A 22,067-nucleotide genomic window follows, 5' to 3' on the forward strand; every position below is an offset into this window, starting at 1 on the left:
TTTAATATTACCCAGGCCCAGCCTCACAAGGAGGCTGTATGTGAAACACAAAAATAGAGTTTTTGTTTGGCATCTGACTTCTTTACACATGCATGTGATGTACTCTGTTCTAATCATATCTATCTTTTCAGGGAGAAGTTGGGGAAAATGGAATTGACGGATTAAACGGAGAACAGGTAGAGCCTTCTTGTACCATAGAGACCCTTCTGAGCTATTTACCATTATGAAAATGAGAATTCTATTAACAGCTTTCCCTTCTTGTTTTTTAGGGTGATAATGGTCTTCCTGGAAGAAAAGGAGAAAAGGGTGATGAGGGATCTCAGGTAGGGATTTAAAAAGGAAGAACATAAAAATTGTACTGGGGATTAAGGGTGTGATTAACAGAGTAGAATACTCAGTCAGCTATTGCTACAAAACTGTTTTGTGACAGTCATAAAACCTCAATCACATACAACGATGAACATTTATTTCTTACATTTCTGAGGGGTTCAGCTGATTGAGGCTGGACATGGCTCATGTCTGTAAGGTGGCCGGGGGCTTTACTCCATCTGTCACTTACCCTCCTGGGACCAGGAGCTAGCCTAACCATGCTAGCCATGACCTTTTTATGCCCATGGCAGAAGCACAAGAAAGCAAGTGGAAACATACTAGAACTCTCAGGTCTTCTTCAGACCTAGGGTCAGAACTCTCTCAACACTTGCATCTCTTTCTGTTGGCCAAATCAATGCGTATTGCCAAACTCAGAGGAAGGGAATCTTGCCCACCACAGTTGGAAGTCATTGTAGAGTTACATGGCAAAGGACACAGGAATAGGGAGAGGTGAAGAACTGGGGCCATCAATGACAAGCAACTACCATAGTAAGAATAGAAGTGGGGTGTTGACAAGGGTCCGTGGTGCCAGGCAGCACATTGAAGAGTGAATGTCCCTCATGCCCACCTAGAATAAATACCAACAGCAGCCATATTTTCATCCTCTACTTTGTCTTTAGAGTGTGAACAATTGAGTCAGAAACAACCATCTTGGGCAAAGTGCATATTCTTTCTGAATCTCAGTTGCCTTATAAAAGAAAGATAATAAGGAATACCTGGTTCATAGAATATTTGTAAAAAACAAGATGACAAGTGTGTCTGGAACACAGAGTTCACCACTGTGGCAAATAATTGAGTTCACTATTAAATTATTTATATGGTGCTTGAAACTAATTTTTTCGGTTGTTCATCTTTCCAACTTAAAAATAGCCTTGGTAGAAAAATATTTAATTATTCACACCAGGGAGAAGAAAAGCTCTGTTTTTATTAATTTTATTAAAACTTCTTGTCTTGTTTTTCTTCTGATTTGTATTAACTTTAGGGAAGCCCAGGGAAGAGAGGGACTCCTGGTGACCGTGGAGCAAAGGGCCTGCGAGGGGATCCCGTAAGTGCATGGGCTGCAAACTGGAGTTAGGGCTTGATTCCCATCCGTACTTCTGATAGGGAGTCTCGATTTCAAGGTACTACAATAGTAACCCTGAGTTTAAAACACCCCAGGCATGATTGTAACATTTTAAATTCAGGTACCTGTGCTAGATCCTCTTCATATACTGAATGAGTATGAGCAGTAAAAAGCCTTTACATGTCTTTTGCAAATGCAATTTTGTAAATGCATACTCAGAATTGTTCTTGTGCTTCAAAACAATGAAGAAATTCTGGTCCACTTCATTATCTTCCAAGCACCTCAAAATACAGACACAATGACAGAAACAAAGCCATGTCTTTTTTTTCTGTTCTTGTGTTAGTCTGTTCTCACATTGCTAATAAAGACATACCTGAGTCTGGGTAATTTATAAAGGAAAGAGGTTTAACTGACTCATAGTTCCACACGGCTGAGGTGCCCTCACAATCATGAAGAAAGAGCAAAAGGATGTCTTATATGGCAGCAGGCAAGAGAGCTTGTGCAGGGGAACTTCCATTTATAAAACCATCAGATCCTGTGAGACTTACTCACTACCACAAGAACAGTATGGGGGAAACCACCCCCATGATTCAATTATTTCCACCTGGCCCCACTGTTGACATGTGGGGATTATTACAATTCAAGATGAGATATGGGAGGAGACACAGCCAAACCACTATCAGTTCTCCAAGAATTTTTCTCAAGAATATCAGTCTCATTTCCTGTAACCCAGGCCAAGTAGAAATATATTAGGCAAAACTTATGACATAAAGGCACTGCCCTTGCAGGAGCACAACCCAGTTGAGTAGGCAGGACCCATGTTAAAGAAAAAAAAAAAGATACTCACTAATATATAGGGAATATGCCAAGTCCGATAGAACATCAGTACTATAGGATTTTCATCACCATACCCACACTTAAGTAAGTCTCCAAAACCTTAATGAATTAAGATTTAGCTTTGTTTTAAAATGTTTATTGAACTGTAACATACATCAGAAAAGTCCCTGAGTTATAAATACACAGCTTAATGAATGTGAATACACCTGTGTAGTCACCACCAGGTAAAGAAATAGAACATTACCAGCATCTCAGAAGCCCCCTCATGCCCACTGCAGCCACTACTCACCTTCCCCAAGGTAATCACTATCCTGTCACTATAAATTAGTTTTATGTGTTCTAGAACTTGATATAAATGGAATCATATAAGTGTCTGCTCTTTTTTTCTGGCTCTTTTGCTTTATACTTGTAAGATGAATCAATGTTGTGTATAACAATAGTTCATTCAATCTCGTGGCTGCATTGCATAGTATTTCATTGTGTGAATATACCATGATTTATTCGTTATACTAATGATATGTGGGTTGCTCCCAGTTTTTGCTTTTATAAATAGTGCTGCTATGAATATTCTTATATATGTCTTTTGATGCACTTTTGTACATATTTATATTGGGTCTATATTTTAAGAGTAGAATTTCTGGATTATAATGTGTATGGCCATACTCAGATTGTCTTTACAGTCAAATGGTTTTCAAAAGTTTGTATTTATTTATACTCCCACTAGCAATGTATGAGAACGGTATTACACACTCATCAGAATGGTTACAATTTATAAAAAACAATACCAAGTGCTGATAAGGATGTGGGACACCTGGGAATCTCATGAGGATTTTTGTTTTCTTTAATATAACCTCTTTTATACAATGGGTTGATCAGAGAAGGAATTTGATGCAATATATATGAACATGTAAATGTTAGGCAACTGTATTTAAAAACAGAGGAATTTGCACATGAAGAAAACATTGTTGACTAAGTGACATCTTCTGATAATGGTGTCCTGAGAATTTTCAACTTCAAAGAATCTAATTTAGAACCAAAGAACTATCCACATAATAAGCACAACTTAGAAATATTAGTTCAAATACAAAGACGTTTCAGTCATCCATATATGATGACCAAAAATTCATTTGGGGCATTGCTATATAACCTCCACTGATTTTGATCAGAATTTCTCCTAAATTGTCTGCTAAAGATCGTGTGATTGTGTAACATATTTTAAAGAGTCTGAATAATGTAAAGAGCTTTCTATTTTAAAAGAAATGCTCTATGACTTCCAACTGTAAAACAACTCTATGTTTTTTTACATGTGGCTTCAGTGCATTACTATTTCAGGAAAAATTGGGGATAAATAAATAGAACACACATGATCAGTTTATTCTTAGGAAAGCATGTAAATGATGCAAATTTTTGAAACCCTAAGTTTATTCAGATAGGATTTATGATCACGTGGAAGTGCATTTGGCTGTTTGGAATTTCCCATCTTGACGAGCTGTTTGGAATTTCCCATACTGACTGGAAGTGTTTGTTTAATGGGTGCAGCACACCAACATGGCACATGTATACATATGTAACAAACCTGCACGTTGTGCACATGTACCCTAAAACTTAAAGTATAATAATAATAAAATTTAAAAAAAAGAAATATTGGGGGAAAACAGTTAAATAATTTGATCTATAGAGGCTATAGTAAGGTTCATTTTGACAATATATTATTATAAGCCCATGTTTAATTGTAAATTTGTGGAAGATAATGATTTTTTACCCAGTTGTATACATATAGAAAGACTAAATTGGTTCAGATTCACATTGACCAACTGTCTATATGCAATTTGGGTTGTTCTATTCTGTAAAATGTGCTGGTATATGATTCTTTTTATGTTATCTCTTCAAGTAGTTTAGAATTGAACTACAATAAGGCGCTTTTATGTCCAGTGAAATAAAATTCTGGACTTTACGTGACCTTCCTTTTCCTTCCTTGCTTTTTCCACCAAAATACAATTTTCTGATATTGTAATTGAGGTATACCCTGCTTGGAGAACTTAAGAGACAAATATGTAAACTTAAGGAAGAAAAAGAAGATACAGAAAATGATATTTGGCTTTGGTAGGTGGAGGAAAGAAGCAATTTTTCACCTACATTTTAGTAATATCAGTGTTATAAAGTAAATTCCAAACCCATCTTTTTCACCCCATTAACTTATAAGCTCTGTAAGTACAAAACCATTTGTTTTAAAAGCTTACTAAGTATCTGGAACAATGATATGTCCCTGCTGGTGACCGCAAATTACTTATTGATTGATGAAGGAAATCTGAGCTGCTATCAGCCCAGCAGCCCCATAGCTGGCACTCAGCAGGACTGGATAATTGTTGTCCTCTCTCAATTTATTGGAGCATTGACTGAATTGACTAGCTCAATTGATTGTCTCAACATCATGGAGACACAGCTCTGTTTGTGGTTCATATGACTCAAGCAAGAAAGACTTTGGTTTGGCCTGCTAAAGAGAATATTCCACAACGTATGCTTGTTGTCAGTGAGTTCCCGGGAAACAGTTGCATGAATAGTCGGGAAAATTCAAAATTTCAGGATTTTTTGGAAACTGGAAAAGTAGGGCTGAACATATGGGGGTAGGATATGGGAGTGCCCAGGTATTCAGGAAGAGAAAGAGGGAGCTGGTGGCAGGTAGAATCTTCAGTGTCACTTAGTGTGCTTATTACATTATCAGAGTGGAACCCATTACAAATGTTTGTCTTTTCCCAAGGGTATGGTAGAATAAAATCTACCAACTCTCAAGTGTAACTTTGCCTAGCCTCCAAGAAAAAAGAGGAAAAGTTAAGAGAAGGGGTGGCAGTAACACGAGGGATTTCCTCCAGACCCAGGGTAAGAGTTGCCATGCACATGAGTCACATCACCCTGGCTTGCCTTGGCTGTGCCTTCTATGGAGAGCTCTTTCTCCCCACACACATGCTTTAGGTCTCCATTCTCTCTCTGATAATGTCAAACACAGGAGGAAAAGAAAATACTTGTAAGCCATCTGTAATTTTAACCTATTTCTGCTTTCAAATGGGTTGGACTTGTCAACTTCTCAAGAGTTAGCTAAGTGTTATACATAAGTTATATTTTTAAGGAGAAATGTCCAAATATATTAATTTTTCTCTTTATTTTCTATTTTTAGGGAGCTCCTGGAGTTGATAATAGCATAGAAGGACCCACAGGCTTGAAAGGAGAACGTGGAAGACAAGTAATTATGTGGGCTTGTAAAATCGCGGTGCAACAACTGGGGGGCTTAAGTTCTTATTGGTAGAATATGAAATGCTTAACAAAAAAAATGGAATCAAAGTGGATATACTTGGTACAGAAAAACCATTATTAGGAGCAAAATGATCTTTTCTCCTGCCTATGTACTACTCTGGGATTTGAGAAACATTCTTGTCTTCCTCCTCTAAATTTGGGGTGACTTGATTCACCAAGACACATCCTCGAGGTCTTCATGAATATAAACATTGGAACTCTAACTTAAAATATAGGGCTAGCTGATAGAAAGAACTGTGCTAGCAAAAGAGTTGTTGGCCTTTCCAGTATCTGGAGGTAACATACCCTAAAAAGACATATTAGTAGTACATTATAAAAAGAACAAGATCTGGTAGATAGACGTGGTCCACAGAATCAAGAATAGTTCTTGGGCTTAATCTCATAAGTCACAATGTGGTCATCAAAACCTGTTTTCAGTATTTAAAAATAGTTATCTAAAAAATGCGTTACTGGATTTTCTTGGATAATGTTCCCTTGATGACTGTACCTAGGAAAGAAGTATGATATAGTGGAAAGAACTGTGCCTTGGAGACAGTACTGGGTCCAATCTCATGCTCCGTTGCTTACCAGCTCTGGATCCTGGGATACTTTCTGTAAACCCCAATTTTCTCATCTGCAAAATAGGGTGAAGAGCCTATTTTAGAAGGTCATGATGGGAATTAATGATATTTAATTTAATGACATTATAACCTTCAGTAAATATTATCTGCCATTATTAGTAAGTGGTAAATGTAAGTCCCATAGAAGACTCATAAATTATTGCCTACTTTTGTATCTAATGATCATCTCAAGTGATCATCTAGTGATCATCCAAGTCTTTTTATTATGAGACTTTATTTACAGTAAGCTAATAATCTGTTTTATTAGCCAAATGGATCAAGCAATTCAAAAGTAGAAATCCAAACCAGTAGTAGCCGTACCTGACACATAGTATGCTTTAGTTATCCACACTGTGGCAACGTGGTAGGGATAGTTTGAATTATCTGAGACATGTACCCCAAATACAACTTAGACAGTAGTGATGAATGATGAACAGATGAAGCCATGTCATTAGCATTTTTTCCTGCAATTCCTCATGACTCATATAGAAATGTGACTTATGATCAGTAGAGTTCATGCCATTTTCCAAAGGAAAGGTAACTCTCTCATTGGTGTGTGAACCTATCTATCCTCCCTGGAGTAAAAGTTGATGTTAAAGAGAAACTCTGTCAATGCTGCATAATTACCGTCACACATCTGTCTGTTCCTTTGACAGGGTAGAAGAGGCTGGCCAGGCCCCCCCGGGACACCAGGCTCCAGAAGAAAGACAGTAAGAGCCCTTCTAGACAAGGAGACCCACTGTTCCGGTGGCTCATGTCGTGGTGAAAATGGCTGACTTGGGGGAGTGGGTGGGATGGTTCTGCTGGAGCTCACTACCTTGGGGAAACTAACTTAGGACATCTCGCAGACCAGGGCTGGCAAAGGACTTGGGAAAGCCCTGGAAGCTGAGGTAGGAAAGTGCTGACTGCAGAGCAGATCGCCAGTCAGGAGAGAGAGCTGGGCAAAGAAAACCAAAAAAACCTCTAGCTAGGGGAAAAGTGGTCAAAGTGTGGCCTACTAGCTAGGTTGAGATCACCTGTGATAGCGTTTTAAATCCAAATTCTATTCTTTCTTTGCCAAATTGTATGACTATTAAGAAAAGTAAGAATGGTGATTATTAAAAAGTCAAGAAACAATAGATGCTCCTGAGGATGTGGAGAAATAGGAATACTTTTACACTGTTGGTTGGGAATGTAAATTAGTTCAACCATTGTGGAAGATAGTATGGCAATTCCTCAAGGATCTAGAACCAGAAATACCATTTTACCCAGCAATCCCATTACTGGGCATATACCAAAAGGAATATAAATCATTCTACTAGAAAAACACATGCACACGTATGTTTATTGCAGCACTATTTACAATAGCAAAGACATGGCACCAACCCAAATGCGCATCAGTGATAGACTGGATAAAGAAAATGTTGTACATATACACCATGGAATACTGTGCAGCCATAAAAAGGCATGAGATCATGTCCTTTGCAGGGATATGGATGAAGCTGGAGCCATCATCCTCAGAAAACTAACACAGGAATGGAAAACCAAACACCTCATGTTTTCACTCACAAATGGGAGTTGAACATTGAGAACACATGGACACAGGGGAACAACACACACCAGGGCCAGTTGGGGGTTGGTGGGGCAAGGGGAGGGAGAACATTAGGACAAATAGCTAATGCATGTGGGGCATAAAACCTAGATGAACAGTTGATAGGTGCAGCAGACATGGCACACATACACTTATGTAACAAATCTACATGTTCTGCACTTGTATCCTGGAACTTAAAATAAAAATAAAAATTTAAAACAGGAAAAAATAAAAGGGGGAAAGAAAAGAAGTCAGTCCTGGTATAGGCATATCTGAGAGTGAAATTGTATCACTTGCTTGTTGGGGGTGCAGTTTTGGTTTGTTTTTTATTTTATTTGTTACTTTTTCATTAAGTACTTTAAAAAATTTGTGTGCAGAAAAGCACAGAGATGATAAAATATTCAATAAGAAGAGATAACTTTAATAAAATATACTTAGATGCCTACATCAGGGTCTAAATTAGGCTGTCTCATTTCATTTTGCTAGGTTTTCTTTCCATTCTTTATGTAGTTATCCAGCCTTCAATTTCCCCCACCCCCTCCCAAATAGAAAATGTTTTAAAATTAAGCACAAGTAGAAACTACTTTAGTATATTGCATTTATTACACATTGTCTTTTCTGAGCAGAAGTTTATAGAGCCAGCTATTATACTCCATTGAAAAATTTTTTTTTATCTTGGAGCATACCTGTGTTCTTTGCAAGGCAGAGAAAATGAAAAGAAAAGAGATTGTTTAAAATATGCAGAATTTGATTGCTGGAAAAGTGCTTTACTAGTGCAGTTTCAATGCTTATAAAGAAATGCATTTGCTATTCATTTCACTTTCTAAAAGGGTGTAGTCAGCTTATATACCCCTGGAAAATATTTTCAACTTAAAGAATATCATCCAGGAAATCCTGGCATGTAAGGATGTACTTTCACTGTTTTATAGCCTCCAGGGGCTAATGCAATATTGCCATGCATTATTTAAACCACACCATTCCCATGAAATATGACCCCCATCTTGGGTTATAGATTCAGCCATGTCATTCAGGAGTAAAAGTGGGACTTCAGTTGAAATGGCAGAGTAAAGCTGTTTTCACACTATTCCTCTTACGTGCATCTCACCAAAAGCAACGAAAGAAATTAAAAATGGTGAAACAAAGAATAACCACAGCTTCAAGCTGCAAGTAATGACAAATACCGGCCAACTGTTTTCAAATCTCAACGCTAATGAGTAAGGATTTAGAAAGCTGATACATCAAGTGTGACTTCATGCAGGGATCAGATTTCTTCAAAACTAACTGCCATAGTCCTGAAAAAACTGGTGAGCAAAATCCAGGGACATGGTAGATTTTGAGTGAAGCAGGGAATATACACATAGGGCCACAGTTCAACAGAGGAGGCAAAATGAGAAACTGGAAAATATTCCACTTGTGTTATGTACAACTAGCAACCAAGGCCATGGAGGCTGCAAACAATGAGGAGAGAGGTAACAGTGTCTATCACAACACAGGGAAACTATGACTTAAGGGGCTTTATATGAGTGCCATGAATCTCTAAACATCAATAGTAGAAGGAAGATGTAGCTCTAAGGAAAAAGAAATCATTCGTTTGATGAGAAAGTGTTTGAGGCAAAATATCTGTGTCAAAGCCACCAGCCCTGTTCCAGGCACACATCCCCATAATTTCTTCAATAAACAAGTGGTCCTATTCAAAGATGGTGAGTGGTCAGGAACATTAATAATCTTTATTAATTAGATGATTAATCAGGACATAAAGCTGCAAGAGAAAGAAAACCATGGGCAAAGGGCAGATAAAGCCTCATTAGAAGAGGAATCATTCAAGGAAAAATATGAATTCTGGCAAATAGTTCTCCAGAGTCTCAAAGAAGTGAAGATAACATTATTGCTCTTAAAGTTTGAAACACAGACAATAGAAAGTGAAGAAAGCAAGTTGGCAGTGCTTGAGGAGAAATGGAAGGGAAAACAGTAGATATGTAAGACATGTTAACACCTGACATTTCTATTCTTTGTTTTTTCTTCTATTCAAGTAAAATTAGATGTAATATTTTAATTTTAAAATAGTTTAATATGGTTGCTTTTTAATAAAACACTATTTAGAATTTTATCTATAAGAATGAATATAGAAGATGTCAGGAATCACGATTAACATAATATTTCTAGATGGAGGAGTTGGGTGATTTAAAATTTTTTTTCTGTATTCTCTGTATTCAAATATTTTTTAAATCAGCATGCATCATCCTCATAACAGTAAAGTCATTCTTTGAGAAAGTAGAAAAATCTAGTGTTCACTGCAGAACTCTAAAATGAATGTTACAATGAGCATGGAGGACTTGTCAGCGCACTTAGGTTCCACTAAGCGGGTAAGTGATTGGAGGATGGCCAGTGGTAGGAGTGGCATGCGGGGAAATAAACAGCAAATCTGACCTTTACTCATTTGAACACCTACAGTCCACCAGCAACACTACTAAATACTAGAAATAAACTCAACTACAAGCTTAACTAAGACCATCTTTCCTGTCAAGGAACTTAGAATCATGTTGTAGAGTGTGGTTTCTCAGCCTTCAGCATTATTGGCATTTGGGTTAAACAATTCTCTGCTGTGGGGGGCTAGGCCTCCGCCCATTAGCTGCCAGTAACACCCCTGACCTGTAACAATGAAAAATGTCTCCAGATATTGCTAAGTGTTTTCTGGGGAAAGGGAGGGTGCTAAATCCCCCCTTTCCTGCTGAGAATCACTTTGTAGAGGGGATGGACCTGTAGAGCTAATAAGCTGTTACCAGTGCTGTGCTAGCAGACTATAATGAATTGGGGGAAAAGGCAGGAAGGACAGACAAGAAGGAAGAATCTGGGTTAGAATGTGGTAGTTCTGTGGGGGAGATGAGGAAGAAAGGGGGAGCGTCTCTTTCTGAGCCAAACCTGAGAATTAGAACAGATTCTTGTGCCAAGGATAATGAGAAGCAACTGTAGCCTCAAATTAATGCATATCCTTCATTCCTAGTTAGTCTAGAGGGCTGTTAGTTATGACTTGCCCTTTTCATCCCTCTTGGCACTCGTTTACAGGCATTCTGAAGTGGTATCGGACAATTGTTCATCATTGTAAATGCTTGCCATTGAGACTCAGTATTAATGTGATGTTTTACCATTCAGAATGTCCTGCTTTTTTCCTGATAATTCTCCATCCTGATGGTTCTATATCTAGGAAATGGGGCCCTGTAAACAACCAGAAAGCCAGGCTTTGGGGGAATGAAGGACTGAGTACCCTGTTCTTGGCCATCTTCTTCTCAGGTCGCTTTGGGGAGATTTTCTTTCCTGATGTGCCCATTCACAGTCTGTTTAAAGATAAGTCAGGTTATCTAGATGTGTTATCAGACATTTGCAAGTCATTGGGTAAACCATTAAGATATTTTGAAATTTCATCTTTCTCATATAAAACACTTGAAAATTTTAGGCAAAATTGCAAAATCATCTTCCATATTTCCTTGTTTTCTGTCTCTCACAGCAACCCAATATATCTCTCCCATGACTTTCATTTGGAGCTTAAATCCCAAGTAACTGGGCCGGGCGTGGTGGCTTACGCCTGTAATCCCAGCACTTTGGGAGGCTCAGGCGGGCGGATCATGAGGTCAGGAGATCGAGACCATCCTGGCTAACACAGTGAAACCCCGTCTCTACTAAAAATACAAAAAAATTAGCCGGGCGTGGTAGCGGGCGCCTGTAGTCCCAGCTACTCGGGAGGCTGAGGCAGGAGAATGGCATGAACCCGGGAGGCAGAGCTTGCAGTGAGCCGAAATCGCGCCACTGCACTCCAGTCTGGGCGACAGAGCGAGACTCCGTCTCAAAAAAAAAAAAAAAAAAAAAAAATCCCAAGTAACCATTAACAAAGATGCTATGCGATCGTTTCTAGAGATGTTTTCATTATTTGTGTGAATGGTGGATTAAAGTCTTTCTCATCCATTAGGCTTATAAACTAACTAGGGTCAGGAGTCAGATTTTGTTCCCCACCACCCAGCCCAGTTCCTGGAAGGGAACAGGAACTCAATAAATATGTGTTACAATAATTTATTTTCAGCAAGCCCTTTCAAAATCAAACCTTAAAGACACAAGGGGAAAAAATGTTTGTTGATGATGTTTGAAACATTGCGACAGCAAGCTGGAGGTAGATTTTTGAAAATGGAGGTCTGTTGCACTTCCGTTAAACATACTGGAAGCTCTTTATTTTGCTTGAATATAAAGTTCCATTCAGTTCCTGTTACCACAACCAGATGTATCCACTTAAAGCTGGGGTCTGACCATGTACTTTTCCAGCTCCAAAAACCCTAGTGGCTTCTGCTAAATGTTGTGGGGACCTTTCAGCCTAGTAACCCTGCTACTTCCCTTTCTTCTCACACTTTTGACACAGATGGCCTTACTGCTGCTACCAAATATGCTTCCTGTTTTTCTGTTTCTACTTCATAGCTTAGGCTGTACCTCTGCTGGAAAGACTTGATACATCCTCTGCCTGTAGGACTGCTACCCATCCTCTGAAACACCCATCTCAAAAATCTCTTCTTCCAGGAAGCTTTTCCTGATTTGACCAACTGGATATGATTGCTTTCTTTAAAACTTGTATTTCTATCTTTCCCCTTTTTATGGCATTTGCAATACTTTGCCTTGTAAATATTTGTAATATTTATCTCCTCCTCCCAAACCCAAAGAATGAGGGTCCCCTGAGGTCAGGACTGTGTGTGTGTGTGTGTGTGTGTGTGATCTTTATGCTCCCATGTTTCCCATCTAGTGTGTTTTGTGGGTAGTATATTTTTCAAATGAAAATATCTATTGCTATTTGTCAAATGGAAATATCTACTGATATTTTTCTGAATAAAAGAGAAGTGAATTGAATCAGAACAGACAAACCCATGTGCTGAAGGAATGGAAACAGCTTATTTTCTTCCCTCTGATAGAAGATTTAGGGTTTCATCTCATGATGGTTCATCAGTTTTGTAAAAATAAAATAAAGACCTCTAATCATTTCCCCGAAATACAGTCTGTTTCTTTTATAACAATAGCGTATTGGTCCATTTTCACGCTTCTGAGAAAGACATACCTGAGACTGGGTAATTTATAAAGAAAAAGAGGTTTAATGGACTCACAGTTCCATGTGGCTGGGGAGGCCCCACAATCATGGTAAAAGGTGAAAGGCATGTCTTACATGGTGGCAGGCAAGACAGAATGAGAGCCAAGTGAAAGGGGAAACCCCTTATAAAATTATCAGATCTCATGAGACTTACTCACTTCCATGAGAACAGTATGAGGGAAACCACCCCCATGATTCACTTATCTCCCACTGGGTCCCTCCCACAACATGTGGGAATTATGGGAGCTACAATTCAAGATGAGATTTGGGTGGGGACACAGCCAAACTCTATCAAATAGATTTTGACTGAAATATGATTAGCAGAATTTAAAGTTTGAAATACTGGCCTCTCAGAGAACATCTCAAATTTCAATCATGACAATTCCGATTTTATTGAATTTTGCAAATGCTGGGTTTTACTTTTACTATAACATTACTGAATGATCCTAAGTTAGACAACAAAATGTCATGGTCTCTTGATTTCCAGGTGTATGAAATATTGATCTAGAATATATCTAGACCCTACACTTACATATGACAGTGGCAGGAAAACTCACTTGATTATGTAGTATCATTTTGATTGAATATTAATATACTGGATTCAGTAGCTTTTGAATGTTTGAGATAATTCATTTTTCTCAGGTAAGCATATTATTTGGCTTTTTAAAAATAAAATTAGTTTGGCCATCTTTATGTCTGAACTTAATCTATTATAAAGTACATGGAGTCAGTTATCCCAGTTTTTCCTCTGGCCTCCTGCCTTTTGGCTAGTTTACCCCTGATTCCTGGATTCCTTGGTAGTGCTTAAGGAAAAATAAAAGAAATAAAATTCAAATAAGTCAATTTGCAGCTTGTGAACAGCTCTAGTAAAAGTTTAACAGAGAACAAATTATTGACCACAGTCTGTTCTCATAAGTATCTGTAGATTTCAATTGTCTATTATTTCTATTGTCAGTTATTTCAAGGAGACAAATATTCAATTGCCCTAGGATAGAAATTTAGATTTAGCAGTATTTTGCTTTCATGGTACAGTGGAAAATTGAATGTTGTAAGCACTATTTGGGAATTGTTATGTATGTTGGTGCCTTAAAGTGTCCATTATGAATTTAAATCATATATAAAAAGCATTTTTTTCTGAATTAATGATATCCACCTTTTCTTCTATTTTAGGCAGCTCATGGCAGAAGGGGACATACAGGCCCACAGGTACAATGATTTTTCCCCTTAACTCCAAATAACAAATACTGCATCCAATCAAGGAGCTGGAATAAAGTCTCTGTAAAGTCTCTAAACTTCCCTTTTTGATGATATTGGTTATGGAATAGAAAGCTGAAAAAATTTTAGGTTAAGATTTTAAGAGTTCATATTTTAAAATGATGTGGGAACTTTGGTCAAAAACCATAAAAAATAATGGCCAGAGATGTACTTAGCACAATTATTGTTAAATTTAACTTTGCTTGGATTTTAAGTACAAACTTGAATAACTTAGTAGATGACCCTTCTTTTACATTTTCATTTAACTTTGGAATCTTACAATTATAAAAAACCCCATATAAGCCAAAAGAATACAATAAAACTCTTGTACAAATTGGATATTCTGAGTATTTTGTTCAAAAAGTTGGTTAAATCAAAAACCATATCCCATTCTCATTGTGTATGTTGGTGATACATTATATGTGTTTCATGAACCTATAATATTTATGAAAGAGTGGTTGTGACTTATAATTTTATAAAACACACATCCTCAGATTAAAAATACAATGAGGATAAATAATCCACTCTCAATGGCAACATGGTGAGACTCCAGAATGTTAAAGATAAAAAGCATCTTAAAAATTACCACAGAGAAAAGATAGCTTTACTCATGAAAAGAATGACAAATTAGATTGCAGCAACTTCTGTTCAGCAATAATACATGCCAGAAAATAACAGAGTAATAACCTGAAGGTACAGTGGAAAAATAATCATTAACTTAGAATTTTATACCTAGCTAAACTATGTGTAATGTAAAATAGACACTTTTAGACAAAGAGACCTTACCATCCAGACATTATCCCTCCCTCCCACATACTTTTTATTTATCTGTTTCTGCTTCTGTAACAAAATACCTTAAACTGGTAATTTATAAACAACAGAATTTTATTTCTTATAGTTCTAGAGGCTGGGAAGTCCAAGATCAAGACATGAGCAGATTCAGTGTCTAGTGAGGGCTTGCTGTTCACTCTAGAAATGGTGCCTTCTTGCTGCATCCACACATGGCAGAAGGGGCTGACAACTACCTTGAACCTCTTTATAAAGGCACTAATCTCATTCAAGAGGATGGAGCCCTCATGACCTAATCACCTCCTAAAGGCCCCACCTGTTAATACTATTGCATGGAGGATTAAGTTTCAACATACGTGTTTTGAAGAAATGCATGCATTCAGACTACAGCACATTTCAAGTTTAGACTTCAGCAAAAAGGAGAACCTACCCAGTAAAATGGCATGATATAAATGAAATTGGAGAGAGAAGATGTTAAAAAATTTTTTTCTGATTTCTAGGAAAAGGTATCTGTAAGTGACATTTAATCACATCCAACTGTATAACAACTGAAATATAAACTTAGGCTCTCCTAATAGTTGCCTAAATTATAAACTTCTTGAATTCGTTATGCTTTTTATAATTCTTGTCTGTGACAGAATTCAAGAACAATATGAAGAGAATGCTCAACTTTTGTTCCCTAGATATTTAATTGATTTGAATATAAATATTAATATAATCGTGTAAGATGCTTGAAGATGTTTGAAGAAAATGCGAACTAAATTTTGAGTGTTTTTAAGGCCACAAACCTAAGTTAGATATAATACAAATTTTATAGGAAAGGGGTGGGGGCTGCATGTGTGCATGCATGCATATATATAAAGATGGAAAGGAAATACACCAGCATACTAGCTATGGTTATCTCTGATGAGATTATAGATTTTTATTTTCTTTGTATTTGCATTTATTTTTCACCTTTTTTTTTTTTTTTTGCAAAGATCCTGCATTGACATTGTGACTGAAAAAATATTTGTAAGCTTGCAGGTAAAGGAGACAAAATGTTCAGGAAACAGTGTTAACAGATTGATTCTTTCTCGCCACAGGGAACAGCAGGCATCCCAGGACCAGATGGACTTGAAGGCTTCCTGGGACTTAAGGGCCCTCAGGTACATATCAAGACCAATCAGCGTGTGAGAACATAAAGAAGAATCTGGGAATGGAAAAATTTGAGGACCTGATAGAAACCCTCAAATCTCCCTTGCAGAATTCCATGTTTAAAGTTCTCATGGTAATAAAGTAAGGAAGCAACACAGTTTGGACTCATGCAGCACTTGGTCTGCTTTAAGTTTTGTCCCAGTCAAGAAGTGAAAAGTGAATGAGCAAACTAGGCAGTGGTCCTTGTGTACTGGGTTCAGGGTAAGTAAGATATTCCAGGGAGAGCTTGAGCCAAGGAAAATGTTGAACCTCAGATCTGGGAATTGTGGTCAATTTAGCACAGTAATAGTTCAGTGTTACATATCTTGGTGCTCATGATGTAGAAAAATTGGCTTTACTCTTAGGAAAGAATTGCTCGAAAGACAGCTGGAGACATCAGCGGGGTGATCTGCAGTGCAGCACTCAGCCTGCCCTTGCCAGCTGACTTCTCCAGGGAGCTACCTCCGGCACTTTTTCCTTTGCAAGGAACAAGCCATACTTGGCTGTTTACACTGATCACATGAGGGGTTGCATGAGGGGTCACATGAGGGGCCAGAGAGGGCAAAATTTAGCTAACATATTATGATAAAGGAAAGGAAGTCCTAGCAAATACTGAGTTGAAAGAAAGGTCAGACCACAAAAAAGTTAGAACTTTTTTTTTTCCTCTCCAAAGTTAGTTTTGAAAACTTGAGGAATAAGTGTTCTATTTGGCATAGGCAGGACAATCAACGGCTCTGCTATTTTTCAAACTTTTAATCCACATAGTTAAAAAAAGTAACTATTATATGTTGGCAGCTTGTTGCATGGAAGTTGGGCAAAATATCCTTAAACATGAGAAGGGAAAGTTTGTCCACATTTTGCCAAGATTCAGAGCAGTGCACAGTCTTCCCCCTGGACCTTTATCTTCCTAGCTTGATTACTTTTCTTTGTTGTTGCTTTCCAGCTGAGGAAAGCTCACATTTTTTTTTTTTTTTTTTTACCTTCAAGCGAGAAATAGTTGCCACTGGGGTTGTGGGGAAGCATTTCAGTAGATTGACTGCTTTATTTCATGCTAAGCAAGTAATACTACAGCATCCCTTCTTCCATTTTATAGAAACTTACTTTTTTTAATGGTGTAATTTAAAAGCAGAGGCAAAAACCAAACACAGCATGAAAGTTTCTCTGCATAACATATGAAAGCCACAGCTAATAGGCAGTATAATATTCCCAAAGTAGAAATAGTCAGATTTCATCTTACCACATACCATATCTTGTTTATGACCAGTCTTCAGTGTGGTTATTGAATAGAAAACTTATTTAAATGTTCTGGTTTCAGATGTATATTTGTAAGGAATATTTTTCTTTCTAACAAAAGAAATGTAGGGAAATGTAGAAAGCAATATGGAAAAGCTCAACCATTCAGTATTTTTTTCCAAGCCCCAGTCAGTTTGACTGCAAATCCTCAACTGCCTAAATTTCAGATTGGACATTCATATTCCTGCACAAATGAGAATGAGCTCCACAGGCCAGGATGGAAGCAGAGGCATGATTGGAGCTCTCTTTCCCATTTCTGTCCTTGTTACTGACTTAGTATTTCTACTTGTAATATTCAATTTAATAGTCAATGTTCTCCTTTAGGCAAAAAATAATGCTTTAATTCTATGTACTTAGGGCCCAAGAGGAGAGGCTGGTGTGAAAGGAGAAAAAGGAGGTGTGGGAAGTAAAGGTCCCCAGGTATGTAATGAGAAAAATGATTGCATCTGACTTTGATCTTGGCTTGATATGTCTTTGTGGTTTCTTCCATACAGGTAGAGTTATTTACTGCTTGTGAACCAGGAACGTGTATTAGGTTTCACTTCAGCTCAATGTGGTGGCCACATCGCATCATGGTCCCCATCTTGCAGAGCAGGCTATCACTATCAGACACAGAGGTAGAAAATCTAGCCCTCTTTGCCTCAGCTGCTCAGCTGTGTAAATCAGGTCCCATCACTCCCCTGATCTCAATTCTCTTGGGGTTTCCTATCCCCATCCCACCCCCAGAATACAGCCTACTTTGGTAGTCCTCAAACTGGCTAAATATGATAATCTCCTGGGGGAATTATAAAACATTCCACCACCTAGAACCTTCCCCAGGACACTTAAATCAGAATCTCTGGCAATGAGGCCAGGGTAGCAGTAATTTAACTTCTCCCTAGGAGATCTTAATATAGACCTAGGGTTGGGAATGACTGCTCTGCATTAGCACTCCTCCAGATTCACAGTGCAGAAGAACCCCCTAGAGGGGATTGTTAACTAGAGAACTTGTTAAAATGCAGATTCTGAGTCAGCAGGTCGAGGGCAAGGCCTGAGATTCTGCACTTCTAGGGCGCTCCCAGATGATGCTGATGCTGCTGATCCAGACCACATTTTTAATAGAACGGCCCTACATGATCTGGCCCTCACCTACCTGCTGTCATAGTACATATTATTTGTTTAGCTGTTTGCCTGTCTCTCCTTCTAGATTGCAAGCTCCATAAAAGATAGGACTTTGTCTTATTACACTCTATCCCTAGAGTCCAGAATATCAGTACCTGGCACATAGTAGAGCTCAACACATATTTGAATAATGAATCAAACAGTAAATGAGTGAATGAGACACAGTCGGAAATTGTGTTCTCCACTAACGCTAGGGTAAAAGGAGTCCATTACGTGTGTACATTAGTTGAACCAGGCAGTCCAATATGTAAGTGGTTGTGTTTATCACCAGAAAGTTTAAGAAAATTTAAGAGGCTATTTGCATAAACTTGTATCTCATGACACTATTTTTTAATTATAATTTTTATTTTAGGTCTAGGTGTACACGTGCAGGTTTGTTATGCAGGCAAACTGCATGTCATGGGGGTTTGGCATACATATTATTTTGCCACCCAGATAAGAAGCATAGTACTAAATAAGTATTTTTTTCTGATCCTTTCCCATCCTTTACTTTCAAGTAGGCCCCAGTGCCTGTTGTTCCCCTCTTTGTGTCCATGTGTTCTTGTTGTTTGGCTCCCACTTATAAGTGAGAACATGTGGTATTTGTTTTTCTGTTCCTGTGGTAGTTTGCTTAGGATAATGGCCTCCAGCTTCATCTATGTTGCTGCAAAGGACATGATCTTGTTCTTTTTATGGCTGTATACTATTCTATGGTATATATTTACTACATTTTCTTTGTCCATTCTAATGTTGTTGGGCATTTAGGTTGATTCCATGTCTTTGCTATTGTGAGTAGTGCTGCAATGAATGTACACATGCGTGTGTCTTTATGGTAGGATGATTTATATTCTTTTGGGTAAATAATAATGGGATTGCTGGGTTGAATGGTGATTCTGTTTCAAGTTCTTTGAGGTATCACCACACTGCTTTCCACAATGGCTGAACTAATGTACAGTCCCACCAGGAGTGTGTAAGTGTTCTCTTTTCTCTACAACCTCACTAGCATCTGTTATTTTTTGACTTTTAATAATAGCCATTCTGACTGTATCTCACTGTGGTTTTGATTTTAATTTCTCTAAGCAGTGATTTTGAGCAGTTTTAAATAATACAAAACTGTGTTTAACACTACAAAAAATATAAGTGTTTGTTGTGCTTCTCTCCCTGGGTTTCATGGGAGGACTGCAGGGCTCCTCTGACCTGTAGCACAACACAGGGTTGACAGCCTGGGCGTAGGGGATGCCGCTGGATTAAAAAATGAGAATGAGGCCCCTCTGGTGAGGTCTATGTACATGAGGGTGAGAGGTGGGTTACAAGCATGGGGGCATCAGAAAGGGGAGGGTTGTATGGAGTGGGATTGAGCATATTTTCTTATGCCTGCTGGCCATGTATATATCTTCTTTTGAAAATTGTTCATAGCCTTTGCACACTTTTTAATGTGGTTGTTTTTGGCTTGTAAGTTTGCTTAAGTTCCTTAAGATTCTAGATATCAGACATTTGTTGGATATATAGTTTGCAAATATTTTCTCCCATTCTGTATGTTGTCTGTTTACTCTGTTGATAATTTCTTTTGCTGTGCAGAAGCTCTTTAGCTTAATTGGGTCTGTCAATGTTTGTTTGTGTTGCAATCGCCTTTGTCATCTTTCTCATGAAATGCTTGCCAAGTTCTATGTCCAGAATGGTGTTTCCTAGGTTATCCTCCAGGGTTTTTATGCTTCTAGATTTTACATTTAAGTCTTTAATCCATCTTGAGTTGATTTTTGTATATGGTATAAGGAAGGGGCCCAGTTTCAATCTTCTGCATATGGCTAGCCAGTTCTCCCAGTACCATTTATTGAATAGGGAGTCTTTTCCTCATTGCTTGTTTTTGTTGGCTTTGTCAAAGATCAGATAGTTGTAGGTGTGTGGCTCTATTTTCTGGGCTCTCTATTCTGTTCCATTGGTCTAGAGTCTGTTTTTATGCCAGTACCATGCTGTTTTGGTTACTATAGCCTTGTAATATAGTTTGAAGTCACATAAGGTGATGCCTCCAGCTTTGTTGTTTTTGCTTAGGATTGTCTTAGCTATTCACATTCTTCTTTGGTTCTGTATAATTTTAAAATAGTTTTTTTCTATTTCTGTGAAGAATGTCATTGGTAGTTTGATGGAAATAGCATTCAGTCTGTAAACTGCTTTGGGCAGCATGGCCATTTTAACAGCATTGATTCTTCCTGTCCATGAGCATGGAATGTTTTCCTATTTGTGTCATCTCTGCTTTCTTTGAGCAGTGTTTTGTAATTCTCATTTTAGAGATCGTTCACCTTCCTGGTTAGCTGTATTCCTAGATATTTTTATTTTTACATTTTTGTGGCAATTGTGAATAGGATTGCATTCCTGATTTGGCTCTCGGCTTGTATGTTGTTGGTGTATAGGAATGCTACTGATTTTTGTATTTCAATTTTGTATCCTAGAACTTTGCTAAAGTTGTTTATCAGATCAAGGAGCTTTTGGGCAGAGACTACTGGGTTTTTTAGATATAAAATCTTGTCATTTGCAAACAGGGATAGTTTGGCTTCCTTTCTTCATATTTGGATGCCTTATATTTCCTTCTCTTGCCTGGTTGCTCTGGCCAGGACTTCCAGTACTATGTTGAATGGGATTGGTGATAGAGGGCATCCCTTTATTCTGGTTTTCAAGGGGAAGGCTTCCAGCTTTTGCCTATTCAGTATGATATTAGCTGTGGGTCATAGATAGCTGTTACTATTTTGATGTACATTCCCTCAATCCCTGGTTTGTTGAGGGTTTTTAACATGAAGGTATATTGAATTGTATCAAAAGCCTTTTCTCCATTTATTGAGATAATCATGTAGTTTTTGTTTTTAGTTCTATTTACATGATGAATCACATTTATTGATTTGTATATGTTGAACCAACCTTGCATCCCAGAGATAAGGCCTACTTGATTGTGGTGAATTAGCTTTTTGATGTGCTACTGGATTCGCTTTGCTAGTATTTTGTTGATGATTTTTACATTTATGTTCAACAAGAATATCAGCCTGAAGTTTTCTTTTTTAGTTGTGTCTCTGCCAGGTTTTGGTATCAGGATGATGCTGGCCTCGTAGAATGAGTTAGGGAGAAGTCTCTCTACCTCAACTTTTAGGAATAGTTTCAGTAGGAATGATATCAGCTCTTCTTTATATATCTGGTAGAATTTGGCTTTGAATCTTTCTGGTCCTGGCTGTTTTTTGGTTGGTAGGCTTTTTATTATTGAGTCAACGTTGGAGCTTGTTATTGGTCTGTTCAGGGATTCAGTTTCTTTGTGGTTCATTCTTGGGAGGTTGTTTGTGTCCAGGAATTTATCTATTTCATCTGGATCTTCTAGTTTGTGTGCATAGAGGTGTTCATAGTAATCTCTGAGAGGTCTTTTTGTATTTCTGTGGGGTCAGTGGTAATGCCCCCTTTTTCATTTCTCATTGTGTTTATTTGGATCTTCTCTCCTTTTTTTGTATTAGTCTAGCTGACTAGTCGATCTTATTTTGGCAAAGAACAAATTCCTTGATTTGTTGATCTTCTGTATGA

The 22,067-nt window shown here is 37.9% G+C and overlaps 1 protein-coding gene across 2 annotated transcripts in view; it reads left to right on the top strand.

The window, feature by feature from the left end:
* COL6A6 (collagen type VI alpha 6 chain) overlaps positions 1-22,067 on the top strand; it is a 151,071-nt gene that overhangs the window by 75,421 nt on the left and 53,583 nt on the right. For both annotated transcript variants that reach the window (XM_063807159.1, XM_009446459.5), the window contains exons 16-23: positions 132-176; positions 270-323; positions 1,352-1,414; positions 5,442-5,507; positions 6,834-6,887; positions 14,034-14,069; positions 15,989-16,051; positions 17,730-17,792. In XM_063807159.1, the coding sequence (XP_063663229.1) occupies positions 132-176; positions 270-323; positions 1,352-1,414; positions 5,442-5,507; positions 6,834-6,887; positions 14,034-14,069; positions 15,989-16,051; positions 17,730-17,792 (444 nt within the window). The remainder of the gene's footprint in view (positions 1-131; positions 177-269; positions 324-1,351; positions 1,415-5,441; positions 5,508-6,833; positions 6,888-14,033; positions 14,070-15,988; positions 16,052-17,729; positions 17,793-22,067) is intronic.

The sequence above is a fragment of the Pan troglodytes genome, chromosome 2, assembly GCF_028858775.2.
Source record: "Pan troglodytes isolate AG18354 chromosome 2, NHGRI_mPanTro3-v2.0_pri, whole genome shotgun sequence".
Lineage (NCBI taxonomy): Eukaryota > Metazoa > Chordata > Mammalia > Primates > Hominidae > Pan > Pan troglodytes.